At 31.2% G+C, this 18,457-nt stretch overlaps 1 protein-coding gene across 11 annotated transcripts in view; it reads left to right on the top strand.

Annotated features, from left to right (window-relative positions):
- Positions 1-15,124, top strand: part of Postn (periostin) — a 33,431-nt gene extending 18,307 nt beyond the window's left edge. The window contains exons 14-23 of one of the 11 annotated variants that reach the window (XM_010635198.2): positions 69-171; positions 276-343; positions 1,051-1,096; positions 4,000-4,080; positions 7,096-7,185; positions 7,855-7,944; positions 8,657-8,734; positions 9,192-9,272; positions 12,521-12,562; positions 13,521-15,124. In XM_010635198.2, the coding sequence (XP_010633500.1) occupies positions 69-171; positions 276-343; positions 1,051-1,096; positions 4,000-4,080; positions 7,096-7,185; positions 7,855-7,944; positions 8,657-8,734; positions 9,192-9,272; positions 12,521-12,562; positions 13,521-13,558 (717 nt within the window). In that variant the 3' untranslated portion in view covers positions 13,559-15,124. The remainder of the gene's footprint in view (positions 1-68; positions 172-275; positions 344-1,050; positions 1,097-3,999; positions 4,081-7,095; positions 7,186-7,854; positions 7,945-8,656; positions 8,735-9,191; positions 9,273-12,520; positions 12,563-13,520) is intronic. The other 10 variants (XM_010635200.2, XM_010635202.2, XM_010635199.2 and 7 more) reach the window with 10 other exon arrangements.
- Positions 15,125-18,457: the final 3,333 nt, after the last annotated feature.

The raw sequence follows: 18,457 nt of genomic DNA, 5'->3' as shown, positions 1-18,457 counted from the left end.
TTGTCATTGAACTATCTTACTGTCCATTCTTTCAAATTTCTGATTTATATTACTTCTTGTTTTCATAGGTAAATGATACTCTTTTAGTGAATGAATTGAAATCCAAAGACTCTGACATTATGACAACAAATGGTGTCATCCATGTTGTAGATAAACTTCTCTACCCAGCAGGTTAGTAATTATTGAACTCATTGATGGATAATATTTTTTCATTATGAACCTAGATTTTTATTTCACAGTTTCTTGCTAATTTCATTTACTATTCCTCTTCATAGACATACCTGTTGGAAATGATCAGCTTCTGGAAATACTTAATAAACTTATCAAATACATCCAAATTAAGGTAAAGAATACTAAAAGATTTAGTTCTAATTTGTTGAACAGACTTTTCATGTTTAATATTAGACTAGAAATGTATGCATTAATGCATAAACATACCATGGGTTTTGACTGTTTTGTTAATTATGCATAACTGGCCTTCCTGTGATAAAATGACAATGTTTCTATAGTTTTGATCAACAAATATTTTTTAAAACTACTTGGAGAGAAACAACTGATAACAAATACTAAACTAAATGTTTTGGAAAATATTAACTTGAAAAAGAGATTGTCTTTAATCAAAAAGTCTCTGATCCAGTTTGGAAGATAAGACATACATATAAATAACTAAAATGGTTATATTGTCAAATATTTTGCTACTAAATATGATGGAATTTATTTATAAAAACAGTCATTGATCAAAGGTTAAAGGCAAAAGAATGTTTTGTTTCCTCATGCCTATAGGGCTCAAGTAGTAGAAACATGAAATAATAATAAATAATAAATATATTTTACTTTAATTCTTCTACCATTTAAAACTCTAAGTAACAAATCCAATGATTTTTATGCCATCTGGGCTGATAGCAGACCATGATTTTTATAAGGAGTTCATTTCTACTAATATTAATAATAGCTTTACTCTTTTTATTTTAGTAAGATTTAACCTGATGTTATAGTTTTGTTAATACAATACCACATGTTGTGTTACTAAATATAAACATTTACTTTCAGTTTGTTCGTGGCAGCACCTTCAAAGAAATCCCCATGACTGTCTACAGTAAGTACATGATCAATATTGGCTACATATAAGTGGCAAGAGAAAAAAAAGAAATCCATTATCTTTGTCTTCACAAAGGCTATTGATAATCTGGTATTTACAACTACAAACAATGAATCTCATTATATTTGAATCAAAGTTTGAAGCATAGGAGAGATCTCTTAGAATTGGCCATTCATTCATTCCACTGAAGCATTTTCTCACTCATTGGAAAATAGGAGTGAAGAAAAGGACAGTAAAATAAAATTCTAGTTTGACAAGACAGAAAAAAGAACATAAACATATAAAGGGAATAGATACTGAAAATCATTTCAAAGCTATCTGAATACTCAACTATGTCCACATGAAAACAGCATTGTCAAACAACTTTGCTTTCATTCTGCCTGGAAGCCCTCAGCTCATTACAGGCAAGAGCAAGCAGTCTCAGTCTCCTGATTTCTTTCAAATGATGGTTCAAAACTCCCTTTCTGCCATTGGACAGACCAAACCCATATCTGCCAGATCATAAGCCTCTGGAATCAAACATTCTTTTATCCCTCATGCCACCAGATTATCAAAATTAAAACTCTATTACTGTATACCTAAAATGTACCAATAAACTCAATAAAAGAACAGCAACAACAACAAAAACTCTATTACTGTAGAGTGCTAAAAGGTATTTCATGCTCATAAGTGTCATTCATATAATATCTTCTTCATTGTGGCTTTTTTTTTCTTTTGATGTAGCTTTCAAAGCAGAAACTTTTCATTTTGTTTTGGCTCTACAACCAAACACTAAAAATATAACATTACTTCAATTCCCTCACTTATTTTGGCTAAAAATTATTCTATTTCATATCATGAACATCCAGGAGTTTAATGACAAACACTTTTCTTAAAATTTATATTAAATACAGAAAAGGACAAAAATCAATGTAAAGAGCAAAACAAAATGTCTGCTGCTCTTACTGATTTAAATGATGTGATATCGTATGCAACTTCATTATCAAGCCAGCTCAGCACAGTCCTAAGGATTTGATTGGAATGATCATGGTTCAACGTGACATAAACTCCAACCTCAAAGTATACAATTTTATTAAAAATATATTTTACAACTAATTTAAAAATCCTATGGGCTCTATTCTCCAGACATGCTATGTCACCAAAGATATATGTCTGTCAACATTTACCTTTCCTTCTTTATCCACGTCACTTCCACCAGTATCCATAGATGTCAATAAAATGTTTTGCTTATGAGCCAAAATATTACTATAATTCTTTTATTATTCCTACTAAATTGTATTTCTACTCATTGAGCATAAGCCATATTTTATGAAATTTTTACAAGTCCAGTGACTCTTGCTCATATATTTAGAGGTCTTTTAAAAAGCTCTGAAATTCATATTTCAGTGTTAGATATTTTTTTACCCCTGCTGGGATGGGTATGCTGTTATTCAGAAGCATTTTCAGAGATAGAGACTAATTAGATCAAAGGTTCTATTTTTGTATTCATTTATTGACATCTTTAAAATTTCTTTGATGACTTTACTGCTTATTACTCTTATTCCCCAGATATTATACATTTTTTAAATTGTATAAGGGGTTGGCTTTTGTTATAAGCTGTCAAATATTTCAAATGTAAAGGGCAAACATAAGTAAAGTCTTAGTCTGAGCCATCAAAATTATTTAAGTCTTCAGAAAAAGCAAGATTGATAAAAAAAAAAACTACCAACCAACTAAACATCCTAAACTTGCTTAGCATAATATAAACAGAAAAGTCTGTAAAAGTAACAAATCCTCTTTGACAGTGAGAGCAGCAATCTCTATGCCCTTGATCATCATGGGAAGGTTGCCCGGAGGAAAGACAACTTGTGGAATCAATACTGTAAATGGACACATAGACTTGATGATATGTTTCAGTTTCTTAACTTGAGATCTTAATATATAATATCTAACATGATTGAACATAGTATTAAAGGGTAGAATATACACTCATTCAAATACCCCTAAATATCCCAGAGAATAGAATGGAACACAAGACGTGCTAGCATGTCCGCTATAATGTGTCAAAACTATCTTATGATTACACAGTTAGCTTTACTAGACTATTGTCTAATGCAACCATCTTTTAAAATTTCTAGTAAGAAATGAAAAGGCCAGTAGCTCTGGTTCCATGGCTCCAGAGGCACATTTCCACTTAATCCATCTAGCCAAAGTCAATCAAATATTTGACTACTATGTTTTTTTTTAAAAAAGTTGTACATTATTATCTACCTTGGGTAAATAGCATACATTTAAAATATAAACCTTAAATTTAAGAATAGCCACAAAGAAGCTGAAAATTAGACATTTTAGGCTCAATTTAAAGGCTGACCATATCATATTTGGTGCATAGAGCTCATGACTGGCTGGCTGAAATTTATTCTTTGAGTATTCCGAACTATTTCTTATATTTTTCTTTCTGTATCACTTTATCAAATGCATGAAAAACAATTTCAGTCTTTTTATTTCAACTTCTTTCTTTTAACTGAGAGAGAATCCAATTAATGCAGTTTAAGATATATGAATTACATGAAATTAATCATGTTTATTTGTCTTCTGTTGCTATGCAGCCAATATTTTCAAGAAGTACAAAAGAAGGTAAAGAGCTTTAGTGGTACAGTGCAAAATGACAGATCTCTAGATAGAATTCCTCATTTAGTGTGTGTTTATTTACTGGAACAAATCCAAGTCATTGGACTACAGAGTTCAACATCTGGACAAAAGAAGACATTAATTATGCACCATGATTACTTCCTGTATTTGACTGCCTGAACATTTTACCATACCTCATAACTCAGTACCATGCAAAGACCAAAAAAGGACAACTTTGTTCAGGTTGTTTTTATGTAAATATCATTCATATGCCACTTTTATACTTTCAGCAACTAAAATAATAACCAAAGTTGTGGAACCAAAAATTAAAGTGATTCAAGGCAGTCTTCAGCCTATTATCAAAACTGAAGGTAAAGAATCAATGCTATACATGGTTCCTTTTATAGTAAAAGAACATTCATATAATATACTCATTTCTATGAATGTCTCTACATTCTTTTTCTTTTTCTTTTTTGTACCGGGGATCAAACTTGGGTCCTTGCGCTTGCAAGGCAGAAAGCAGAACCACTGAACTAAATCCCCAGCCCTCTACAATCTTTTTGAAACTAACACAGCATGCTCACAAGGTTGCAAAAGGTGGAGTGAAAGTTATTTAGCAAAGTAGGTGGTGCATTCCTAATACTTTCAGTACATTTGCTTGTATTTAACTCATTTAAATAAATTGGTATTACTTTAGCACTAATACCCAGATACTTACTCACTAAACAAAAGAATCCTAAATATTTTCACTATAGACTCCTTCAGAGAGCATATTCGTTTTGTAGCTTTGTTTCCAATCTCCCTACATGATCTCTTGTGTACCATTAAAAGAAACTTGTCCAAAATTAGGCAGGCATTTTTCATTCAGCAACCTAAGAAAGTATAGAAGGTGTACACTGACAAAAGGTTTTCAAAGAACCAGATGAGGAGATCCAGCCTTGAACATATTTTATATACATAGATAGGAAATATGTATATATATATTTTTTTTTCTTTTCTGTTGTTTTAGACTAATTCAAAGTCATTCTCGCTTCTGTTACTTCCTATGTCAGCCAACTTTGACATCTCTGCTATTCCCTTTTACTTTGTGTATTTTAATTACTTCAAAGAATCAAACTAAGAATTTTTCATTTTCATGTGTAGGCATCTTAATGTGGTCACTTGCCACAAAGAAGAGAACTTGTTATCTTTACTCTAGAGCAAAGAGAGAAAAACAAACTTTCAAAACATGGACAAATTGGTACCTTTAACTAAATCTCAGAAAATTATTGCTGCAATTATTTTTTTTACATCTTTTCCCTCTGTTGTTTGAGATAACAATATCTTGAGTACATTTGTCTTTTCCTTTTTAAGTGATTCATGCCTTAAAATTCAGTCACTGAAAACACAGGTAAAGGTTTATTTCCTAGCTTGTTCATTATTTATAGTATCATTCATTCTTGAAACAAGATTGTGGTACACTTTGAAATGTGTCTTTTTTTTTTTAATGGTACTGGGGATCGAACTCAGTGCCTTGAGCTTGCCAGGCAGGTGGCGGAACCACTGAGCTAAATCCACAGCCTGAAATGTGTCATTTTTAATATATTAAACATATAGTTATTTCATTATATTTAAATATTGAGAGTTTAGAGTTTTGAAAAAGAATTCAATCGGAATTTTTTGAAAAAAATATTTCTTAATAATTTCATTGAAAACAATGATGAAATGATTTTTGATAATACCATTTTAAAAAAATCAGATTCTCTATGATTTTGTTATAACTTATACATACCATCCATAACTTAAATTATTCACAGGTGTCATTGTTCTTATTTTCAAAGATTGCTCTTTCTTTATTTAGGTTTACTTATTCATCCCATTTTTCTCCCCAGTTTTCCATCATCAGGGTTCTGCACTATTTTTGTTTCTTCAGTTAGGGGCACAGAGGAAGTCAATTTCTACCTGGATTCTTCCTTCAGAGGGGACATGAGTGAAAAAACGGTCATGTCACCTACTCTTAACTTCTGAAGTTTTACTTCTATGTAACATAGCAAAAGAAACAAATATTTTTCCTTTAATGGTCTTGTACAATTGTAAGGCTCTTGAGATTGCTGTTGACATTTCTTTCTTCTTGTTTGAATCTTTTTGGATTCACTGATGACTTTTAGTCTCTTATTAAATACATTAGAGTCCAAGACATAATTTTAAGATTTTTGAAAAAATAAGTATCTAATCAAATTTTATAATTAATGTGTCAACTGAAATTTAATTCAATCCAAAGGTAGTAAATGCTCAGTGTGTTGAGTATTCTACTAGATTCTGTGAATAAATTTTTAAAAATGCTTGATAAAATTACTGACTTCAGAGAATTTAACTATAGATGATGTTTCTGAAATTTTTAAAAGAAAAATCAATTTAGAGATTGTATGAACTGATTTCTCTTTCTTATACATGTTTTCTTTTTGGACCTGTTATACCCTAAAATTTTATCTTAATGTTATATTCAACATCCACCACCCTCATAGATTAAAAAAAAATTCTGGTTTGACATTTTTATGGTTCGAAAGAATTGCATTCTTTTTTTCATTCCATGTGATTATTCTTTAATTCTGGGTAATGGTGTACATTGGTGATTTCTGGAAAATTAAACTGGCACTCTCAAAGATAAGCAAATATAATTGCATTGATTATTTAAGGACATTATAGTATGAGTTAAATGTACTGAATTTGATTTTTCTTATGCCTCTATAAAATTATTTTGATTAACTAATGAAGTAATAAGCTTTCTAACACCCAAAATGATTTTCTCTGGGAGCAAAAATCATTTTGCAAGTTAAATGCAAAACTTGTTCAACTTGCATTTGAAAGTTTATTTAACTATTAATCAGCTAATTTTTAGTCATGCTAATATACAAGGTAAGTACTCAAATTCATTTTTCCATAACACCTGAGGTAAGTATATGAGATTTTTGTAAATGTAAATTTTGAGTGATTGAAACACATAAAATTAAATATTTTAATAAAAAGAGTAACAATATAAGCATAGTGAAGAAAGATTTAAACTGGCTATCAGTTGAGAAACTAAAATTTGTAAATCTGTATGATTCACAACATATTTCCTCATAAAACTTTGTGTGATCAAACTTACAACTACTAATAAATGAATGGATTTATACATTTTAAGTGCTAACACAGATGAAAGTCATTGTAGTAGTATATCAATTAACTTTTCTTTTGTTTTCATAAATACTCCCTAATCTAAAGATCATTAAAATGTTTATAACTGATTTTACAAAGCCTGAAACACTTTGTCTTAGTAGCACTAAATGTTGAAATAAACTTCCTATTCTAATCAACTTAAAGAACTGCTTTAATATAAGAATTTTTCTCCTAAACTAATATTATAGGACCTACATTTTCAAAGATCCAAATTGAAGGTGAACCTGAATTCAAACTGATTAGAGAAGGTGAAACAAGGACAGAAATCATCCATGGAGGTGTGTAATGTTTTACTAGTGCCTGGAGAATAAAACAGTGATTATTTTTAAGTAGTGCTGATTTAGAAATATTGAACATCTAAAATCTTCTCTTGGTGTTTGTCTTCTATAAATTGGTACAATCATTTTCTAAGCTACAGGCTTTTGTCAGCCAGCAAAAAGAAAATATAGTTGATCTTTGAATGGATACTGTCAGAAGTTATTTATTAATTAAGTCCGTATGAAATTCCTATTGCTTCTCTATATGTATGATTATAAAATATCATAAGTATGATAGTGCAAAAAGACATGCTGGACTCAGAAATAGAATGAAAAAAGATGACTAGTTGAAAAACTCTGATAATAAGCCACAACTAAGATTTACCATAGGGTTCCTATTCCAATGACGGAGAGTCAGCTTTCAAACTAGTCCTCTTCATCCAAGATTCAAGACATAAGTACTATCTTTTAAACAATGGACTTGAATTTATTTGAGATATGTTCCAAAAATGATCCTTATATATTAAATAATAATCTTAAACCTTACATAATAATGTTTTGAGGAATGATCCTTAAATCTTAAGTAATAATGTGTTGAGGAATGTACTCCATCATTTAAATGCCTACCTCATGGATGTAGAGACAATATACAAGGATCAATCAAATGCATTTTTCTTCACCAACTTTCAGAGCCAATTATTAAAAAGTACACCAAACTCATTGAAGGAGTGCCTGTGGAAATAACTGAAAAACAAACACGGGAAGAACGAATCATTACAGGTGATTTTTAGTTTCACACATGGAACTATGCCCAGAGAGTAAATATATGATTGTTAATCTTTAAAATTTATCTGTAAGGATGAGTAGAGAAGTTCATGAAGTCATTTTTACGGTAGTTACAAAAGTTACTTTCTTTCTTGGAAAAAATAATATTATATATTTAATCTACATTTTATTCAATTGGAAATTTGTAAACAGGTCTATACACTTTAGTAAGTGTATTACATATGCATAAATGCTATTTTTTATTTACAATTTATTAATGAATATACTAGTCTGAGAATACTAAAAAAAAACATTTCCTTTTTTGAGTTTCTATTAATGTGAAGATCTATACATCTAACATACCAAAATGTTTGCAAATATGTTTAAAAACAGTTCATCAACAATTTTAATAAACCTTTGTATCAGTCTCTTAGATATGAATTAACTTAAAATTCCACATTCAGATGTACTCTAAGCATTTCTTTAAATAGTCAGCAAATGTGTCTTGTGCCACATGCTTTTGTAATGAAATTTTATTGAAGCACAGCCAAGTCTATTCATTTATGTAATGTCTATGTCTGCATCCACACTACATTGAAAGAACTGAACAGCTGCAAAACAGACTGTGTGACTCACAAAGCCTAAAGTTCTTATTTTCCGGACCTTTACAAAAGAAGTTTGCCTACGCCTGTTTTGTACCCTTTTTAAAAAATTGTCTTTCTGTTAGGTCCCGAAATAAAATATACTAGGGTTTCTGCTGGAGGTGGTGAAACAGAAGAAACTTTGAAAAAATTGCTGCAGAAAGGTCAGCATATCTAGAAAAATATGTGACTAATCTATCTGTACCACATCTAAAATCATCTCTAAAACCTTGAACATGATTTCCATTCTGTCTCATTTCATTGTTCAAGTTCCATACCAACTTAAGGAAAAAGTCCACAAATATGGAAGGAATAATAAATGGTAGTCATATTGATTACCTGTTAAATATTGCTTAAAGTTTTATAAACAAATCAGTATAACAAATGTCAGCTGAGACTGATGCAGGAAGATTGCAAGTTCCAGTCCCTCTTGAGCAATTGAGCAAGCCCTTAAAGGGCTGGAGCTATATAACTCAGTGGTGGAGCACTCCTGTTTAAAAAAGAAAATACTCAGAGTTGGTCTGGAATTCTTTATTGGGCAGATGCCATTATTGATCACATCAAATCTCCCAACTTGTTTTCATATAAACCAATTTCTGCTACAAAAATGTATCCTCTCAGAGGTCAGCAAGGTCAGCAAATTCATTGAAGGTGACGGTCATTTATTTGAAGATGAAGAAATTAAAAGACTGCTTCAGGGAGGTTAGTAAAAGGGCAATAACTAACCCCTTAACAGGTTGTGACTGAATTCTTCTGCTTTTTAAAGACTGTGTATGTTTTTAGTTAAATTAGGTTTACAAAAAGCTAACGTTAGCTCTTGCTTATCAAATCAAATGGTTTCCTGAAGTAATTATAACGAAATTATTACTTGTTTATACAGTCTTTAAAAAGTTCTATGGTAGAAATCTTGGGGAGCAATGAATATTTTTTTATCCTGATACAGATAATTGTGGTGATATTTTGAGTATGTGAAAAAGGAGTAATTTTTAAATTACTAGCTGTTAAGCCTAAATTTGTCATACTTCTTATGTTTTCAAAAAATTTATTCACTGCCCCCTTAATAATAATAAAAGGCATGACTTTTAAAGTGCATAAATGTAGTTTAAAAAAAGAGTGCATTTAGCAATTTTCTTTTCCAAAACTGCATTCTTGTGAATGAGTATGTTTCTTCTGTTTGAATGATAATCTGTACCTAAAAATGTAAATTATTTTACAAATGAAATTAATCCTTAAAATATGAAATTTTCTTTAGCTATAACATTAAATGAATCTATCTTTAAAAGCTAATGAGAGGAAAAAAAGAATTCAAAAGACTACACAAAGTCTAAGTGGTAACTACTCAAACAAATCATAAATGTTAATAAAAATATAATATATAACATTGACATTTGAGTAGTTTCCTGTTTAATTTGACTAATAACAAAACAGACTAAAGTTGTTTTAGACAAATATTGAAATTATTTTAAAATATTCCTTTTGTAATGTACTATGAATTGAAAAGTATAACTGAAGTTTAGTGTTTATCCAGAATATAGTAGAGATAGTTCTTCTGTGTACAATTCTAAAATCTATATTGCTGAACCCAAATTTAAGAATTGTGCTGAGACTTTATATACTTTTGGCAATTATTTTCCCATTATTGTTTAATAGTATAGAAAAATCTCATATGTTTTCAGACCTTTGATATTAAAATATTTATTCAAGCTGATTGAATTTATTCTGAAAAGCATAAAATTTCCTTTCAGAACACAAAAAGTATATGATGTATCATAAGCTATAGGGAAACCAAAAATTTCTGTAAGATCAAGTACAAAACTCAACCACCACCAAATACTTAAATTTTTGCTATGAAAACAGAGATTTGAAGGAAGAAGCAAACATTATAAAATTAAGTTGAATTCTTTTTTTCTCTTCATCCCTCCCTAGTAATCAGCTTTGTAGAATGGCAGTGCTTTTTAGAGAATTAATTAATTAGTATCTGTCACTGTTTATAGTAATTTCACTCATTTAAGCTTAAACTTCAGGTAAGTATGTTTTTCCCTTCTTCAATAAGGCTCTCTTATTAAGTTTCACCATAAACAATGTAACTAAGTAGTAAAGCATAAAATAAGCCATAAGAAGAAACACCTGCTATGTCAAGAAAATTATATTCTATTTCTAGTTAATGGAATTTTTTTTTACTTCTTATTTCTTTTCATCTCAGAGGTTGACTTTTTGGTTTCTGAATATGTGATCTCTTCCCAATTCTGTAAAGCATCATCTCCCACAATGACATATCCTAAGCTTTATCAAAATATTTCTAAAGTGTTTTTTTGTCTCATTATAAACAGAATAATTGCCAGTACATGGACATTAATTATATGTGCTATTTTTCTTTTTCTAGCTATCTAAAATGATCAAGTCACCATTGAGTCAAAAGTATGCCTTTGACTAATACTAAAAGATTTACAAAAAGAAAAATGTGGACAAAATTTACATCATACAAGACTGGCTTTTTGTTTCAGAATCCAGTTAATGATACATATTGCAACTATGGTCTTCATTTCAAGACTTGGTGTTTTCTATCTAACCTGTACAAAGTTTGAACATTGTGAGACATATAATATTCTAATGAATTCAATGTACTCTCCAGTAATTTAAGTCAGGATTGCTGGCATGGCTAATTATCTTTTTGTATGTATTCTTTGACTTGTCACTGAAATGCTTTAATGGCCTGAACTGAAAAACATTCTCACAAATACATAGAATTTGTCATGTTTATCATAGGCCAACCTATATACTGTATACTGAAACTGCCCAAGAAATTAAAGGAAAATAGGCTATGGAAAAGCAATCACAGGCCTAAAAAAGTTAGAAAATCAGTCAATATATTGGTAAAAGATTTGTCACCCGTGTATAGAATATGGTTCTGATAGTGATGTTACCTAATGAGTTCACATATGAAAACCTCTTGCAATAATATTTAATACTTAGCATTGCAAGCTATAAGCCAGTGATACTCCCACTATTAATGTCAATTAACATTTACATGGTCAGAAAGATAATATTTTGCATCCTACTTCAAATTTACAAAGATATCACCATGGAAAATTACAAAACATAAATAGAAACAAAATTTGCAAATAGTTGGGCTTAAATATTTTACATCTTTTAGGAAATATGATGGAAAAGAGGCATTTGTGCCAAATGAGTGATTGTTTTATTCTCTCACATTATATATATATATATCTAAAAATAGTCTCATTCCATCCTCTCTCTCATTTTATGATAGTAGGGCCACTGAGTGTAAATGTGATTTCTGTTCTTCAACCACAATTTTCTTCTAAGATATTTGTTTGCCACATTCTTATTCTAATATTATCATAGTGAAATTCCAATAAATTAGCTTGAATTTTATGGGATTTCAGAGAACTTTAAAAAGGTATAATAAAAAAATATTGATCTCATTGATGAATATGGATGATATATAAAAAAAAGAAGCCAAAGTTTCAGGATAAAGTAAAGGTAAGCAAAACATAAAGTCATTTGTCAGATAATTGGAAAGAAAATACACAATTGAGAAATATCTTGCAGATCTAAGAACACAAACCTGTATAGTTAAAAGTTTTTGCAGTTCTTACATATTAAAGTTTTATTATTTAACAAGTTAGTATTTTATAAGTCTTATAGAGTTAGCAATGAAATATAAAAGGAATTTTGTACACATTTCCTGAATTTCTTATTATTACATTTTTAGAGCCATCAGGTTAGTGAACATCACAATCATATAGAAAACAACTGTTTTTGTCAATTTGAAATTTTAAGGACCTTAAAATTTACCACTCAAAAAAATGTTGCCTCATCTAAATTGGGATTATTTAAAATTTCATACATTTCTGCTTAACTAAGGTCACTTTTCTAATTTTATCCAGAATTGTCAAGTATTTCTAACTACAAATCTTTAATTTTAGACACACCTGTGAGAAAGATACAAGCCAACAAAAGAGTTCAAGGTAAATGCTTTGACTCTAGTAATGTGTCTATACAGAATTTTTAACAAGCTGAGAAACCACAGAGGAATATCTTGACATACTTTATTGAACTTTGTTTTCTGTCGAGGAGAAAAATTGGCCAGAATTGATGCAAAATGTTGTGATGATAAATATCAGGAAATGATAACATAATTTCCTGCACCATAATTACAACCTAAGTAGTACAGGTGCTAAAAGAAAGGTAAATAAAACTTTATAAACTATTAAGACTCATTGAGTCACTGAGGTAAACTTAAGTCAAAAAAGAAATACCCAAGACAAGTACAGACAGAACAAAACTCTTAAAAATACTGTATAAGAAAAGGTTGCAATTTGAGAAATCAATAAATTAGAAATGCACATTTAACAAAATAGTTAATATAACTTTTTATAAAAATGATGCAAATGTATACTTTTTATACATATCTGTGTACATCACAAGTTTACTATCATTTTCTTTTTAATTATTTTTATGTGCTTTTTGTAATTCCTCCTCTTAGGTTACATTATATCTCAATACACTGAAAGATCAAAGATTACATTTGTAGAGCCAAGAGTAAATTACAATTACATATGAATAGTCAGAACAAAGTACAAGACTTATATGAATTATAGGCAGATTTGATTTTGTCAATCCAATATATAAAGCTTTGAAATTAGAAGGTCAGTTTATCAGAAATTTCTTCTAAACACTCCAAACCATCCAAATTTTCTAAATAATTAAAAATCGAGTCCCAAGGTATTATTTTCATAATTTTATCAAAACATAATGTTGAATTTATCACCATAAACAGGATATTAAGAGAGGATAATCTAAGTAAAGTTTAATATAATAAGAAATGATGACCTTTAATAGGTATCCACAGAATACCATATTCTTAGACTCTGAAGTTTCTTCATATATTTTATTATCTATATATTCTCCCTTTTTTCTCATCAGGATCTAGAAGGCGATCAAGAGAAGGTCGTTCTCAGTGAAAATCCAAAAGCCAGACAACAACCCTCAGGCAACAACATGACCTTAAAAGAAAATTATGAGAACCACCTTGACTTCAAGAACTGAACATCAGCACAAAGAAAAACAAACCTTCAAACAACTCTGAACCTATATTTAATTCTGTTTTTCTGAATGGGAAGCTTGAGGGAAATGGTAGGGTTAGCCTCCTGTGGAATAGGAACTGAAGGAAATAGACGACCTTACAGTCTTTTGTTTCTTGACATTAAGACTCCTGAATAACATTGGAATCCAACAAAGAAAATTCCTGTCACCAAGTGTATTGAAATTTAAGAATAGTGAGCTGTTATCTCATTGAGACAACTGAGCCTTGAATATATGAATTACATCATAGACCAACCAAAAACATGCAAACAGTTACCTCTCCATAGGAAGCTAAATTATAAAAATAAGTGTTTAGTATATAACTGACAAATTAAATAATTTTACATCCAAAGGCTTTACACATATCTAATGCAGTGTGGGTTTACTGGTAAATTATGTCATTTTTACAAATAATTTTGTACTCAAAATGTGTATGTTTTTTGCAATATATATTTTTTATCTCAAACATTTCAATAAAACCATTTTGCAGGTATAAAGAGGATTACTTCAGATTGTTTAATTCAAAAACTGCAAGATTTAAATTTTAAAAATCCCTTTGGACTTGGGAACAGGACTTTATACCTCTTTTATAGCTAGTAAGTAGTGAATAAAGGAAATTGTATGAAATTAATATTTTCCAACTATTATTTTGAGTAATTAGGCAATAAAACAATCATTAAATACCAACAGAGCACCTATAACTGTGATAAATTTGAGAATTCAAAAGATCAGTCATTGTCTCCAAAAGCAAAGAGATAATCGAGGATTTACAGTACATATTAGCTGCCACAGAATAAATAGCACTGCACAAGCATTAAAGCTTCAATTAATTAATCTTTAACTAGACCTAGCAGGAGTCACAAAGATAGCATTAACTAAGGCTTAAAGTTGCATAAAAGATCATTATGCAGCAAAAGAAAATATGAATTTTTTTTTATTTCTGAGAATATTAAAGAGATTGGCTGAATCTACTCACATCTCAATGAGTGTCATCCTTAGCTTGGACAGGTTAAAATAAGAATATTCCGAGAATGGAATTCATACTGCTAACAAACTGAGTGGCAAAATTAACAAATGCCTTGGAGAGCAGTCATTGGGAAACTGTGAAACTAAGTGAAATCAGAAAGAAGATATCAGACTGGAGGGTAGATGGTCCGGCACTAAAGTATCTCTGCAGGACCTAGAGAGCTTCTTTGGCATAGATTCTTTTTAAAGAGGCATTTAGGGTAAGGAAATGATATAAAATGCCTGAGAATGTCATTTACTGGAAAGTGCTAAGTGACTGGTTTTCCAGAATTTTTTCTACTCTTTGGTCTACCGTTAGAGTCCCTGCCTTGATAGAAAATATCCTCCCCCCAAACAGCATCCATCATGTAGAGAATTTTAGTTTGTGACCTTCCCAAGATGATTTAGAAGAGATAGTTATATATGGGGGATCTGATTTTTTTTAAAAAAAGATGAAAATATTACTTTTATATTGCTGTTATGGTTTAAATGTCCACCAAAAGTTTCATGTGATTGGAGTTGGTATCTGGCTAAAAGAGAAAGATCACTGGAAGAGTATATTTTCTCTCCCCCTCCCTTTCCCTCTTTCTCTCTCTCTTCCCCCTCCCCCTCTCTCTTGTCCCCTCTTCTACTTCTTTATGGCTTCCTTCATGATACCCTCTTCCACCATGCTGTTTCTGCCTTAGTGCTAGGTAGCCATATATGAACTAAACTATGAGCCTAAATAAACAAACCTCTCTCCCATTAAGTTGCAGGTGTCTGTGTTTTCTTCCCCGTTCACAGGAAAGTGACTAATATGATTATAAACACAAAGGGCTTCTCTAAATTTGTGCTTTGTTGCCCTCTGTACTCTAAAAGATCACTAGTTAATTTTACAAAATAACAACAAAAAAAGACAGTTGTGCTTGTTTAACTCCTGCTATGATTTTAATTTGATAATGAGGTGGATGTTTCAAAAGTGTACTTCAGCTTGATCCCCAGTCCAAATGTGCACTTTAAACATGATAATTTGCAATAATAAATTAGGAATTGAAGTCTTATTTAAAGACTACTGACATAAAGACTGCTTTCTCACCATGGAAGAAAAAAATAAATCAGTATGGGCTAACACACATACATAAAACTACCATATCATTCTGGAAGAAGACAGTCTTTCAGATGACACTTGCAAATAGGTTTACAAAAAATTTAAAGAGAAATTACTAATAACAGAAAATGATTAACTATAGTGCAAATTAAAAGATGTAAGAAAGAAAGTGTGCTAAAATAAAGAATAATTAGAATCCTGTGTTAAGGGTGTTAAAAGATAAACGTCAATGCTGTGCACTTTTGAAAGTTGACAAAGCAGAACAGTATGCACCTCTACACACAATAATTAAACCTTTAAAATTGTGAAGAGATTTATTACTGCTGTTTTGCATATAAAAAGTAGATCTGGGCAGGGGATTTAGTTCAATGGTTCTGCCGCCTGCCTTGCAAGTGTAAGGTCCTGAGTTAGATCCCCAGTGCCAAAACAAAAACAAAAACAAAATAGATCCAACAAGTTTACATTACTTCTTTCTTTGGCCTTGTACAATTAAATTGTGCCATTAATTAAGCTGATTAATGTGTTAAATTGATACATGCCCACTTCCCAAAAAGCACAAATATGGACATAGAAAACACAAGTTTTACAGTTATGCTGATTCTTAACCTGATTTTAGCTCATTTTCTCTGTACAAATGGCCTGTGAGCTTTTGGGTTGGGCCCATTTAACTTGTATGCATGTTCTTTGCAAAAATCTATATAAAGCCTTATTTTTCAAGATTAGTTCTGTGCAATTTTTGTGATCTGGAAAGAAGACTATTAATAAAAAGAAAGTTGGCAGATCAGTCTGGACTGTGATACTGAGTATTTTGATGGCAACAAACTAAGGGTTCAAGAATTGGTAAATACATAAAGAAAATATGATGCATATGCACAATAAAATACTATTCACCCATAAAAAGGATGAAATCCTGTCATGTGAGGCAACAGAGATGAAAAAGGAGGTCTTCTTAGGTGATATAAGGTAGGCATAGGAAGGTAAACACGACCTGATCTCACTCACATGTAAAATACAAAAATGTGGATGCCATACAATTTGAGAATAGAATGGTGAGGAGAAAGAAATGGGGAAAGGTTAATCAATGGGTACTAAGTTACAACTACATATGAATAAGAAATTCTAGGGCTGGGGATTTAGCTCAGCGGTTCGGTGGCCTGCCTTGCAAGCACAAGGATCCAAGTTCAATACCCAGTACAAAAAAAGAAAAAAAAAAAGTAAATTCTGGTATGATTTTTATAGTAAAATGACTACAGGTAGCAATGATATATTGTATATCATATAGTTGGGGAAAAAAAGGACACTGAATATCTTCACTATAAAGAAACAATAAATGTATGATGAGATAGATTTGTTTGACCTGCTTTAAACAGTATACAGTGCACACATATATCAAAACATCGTGTTAAGAGAGATTCAACAGGACTGAAAGAAGGAGGAATCATGTTACACCTACTCAGAGAAAAATCAACTAAAAATACGGGTAATTAGAAGAAAGGGAGGGACATATATCCTGACACCAAAACCAATCTGAAATAAGAGACGTGTGGATTGTCTTAGTTACTTTTCTCTTGTTGCTAAAACAAAATACCCAAAGTTAAAGGGGAAATGGTTTATTTGGCTTCAGTTCACAGAGGTTTCAGTAAATAAAAGGCTGGCTTCACAGCAGGAATGGCAAACAGGCATTGCAAAGGAGAAACAACATGGTGTGCACAAGGCAGCAAAGGTAAAAGGGACCTTAACAGTGTCTTTCCACTCCTTTTATCTTTTTTTTTTTTTTAATTGAGTTTATTGGTACATTTAGGGATACAGTACAGTTACATTCATTGTTGGGATCATGTACCTTTACATGGCAAGTCTTGATTCTCATTTTTTCCCCTTACCTCTGCCCTCCCTTCACCCCCTCCTCCCCTCCCCATCTACAAACACTTTATTTTCATCTTTTCATTCTCTCACATTTTTTTCTTTTCCCTTTTTGTTCTTCCCCTACGTATCACACCTTCCCTACACCTTTAGCTCCTTTCCTCCCATTTCTAAATGTCAGTAATCTTATTAGAATCTTATGCATTGTTGCAGAATATTCACACCAGGGAAACTATTTGGTATTTACACATGTGGGACTTATTTATTTCACTTAGGAGTATATCTTCAATATGTATCCATTTTCCTATGAATGAATCTATTCTCTCGCTCTTTATGGCTGAGTAATATTCCATTTTATAGAAAAACCACAACTTCTTTATCCAGTTTCCAACGGATGGGCAAATAGGTTGTTTCCAAGATTTAGCTATTACAAACTGTGCCGCTATAAACATGGGTGCACATACTTCTCTGTGATATGATTCTTTTAGTTCTCTTGGAAAGATACCCAGCAGAGGGATGGCTGGGTCAAATGGAATCTCCAGTCCAAGCTCTTTGAGGTATCTCCATATTGATTTCCATAGTGGTTGCACTAGTCTGCACTCCCACCAACAATGGTCCACTCCTTTTATCTTATTCAGACTGCCAGGATTATGGCAGACAATGCCAAATGAATTGCTCACTTGTAGTAGTTTAGTAATCATATGCCTTTAATCCTAACGTCACACATTCCAGATTTAGCTACCTTAGAAAAGGACTGCATGAGGCTTTGTGGGGACATCTAGATACAAACCATAACGTGGATCAAATAAAACATAGGCACAAGACT

Source organism: Fukomys damarensis, unplaced genomic scaffold (genome assembly GCF_012274545.1).
Source record: "Fukomys damarensis isolate Sample0158 unplaced genomic scaffold, DMR_v1.0_HiC HiC_scaffold_38, whole genome shotgun sequence".
Classification (NCBI taxonomy): domain Eukaryota; kingdom Metazoa; phylum Chordata; class Mammalia; order Rodentia; family Bathyergidae; genus Fukomys; species Fukomys damarensis.
Note: the sequence above shows the minus strand (reverse complement) of the source record. Positions and strands in the feature narration are given on the sequence as shown.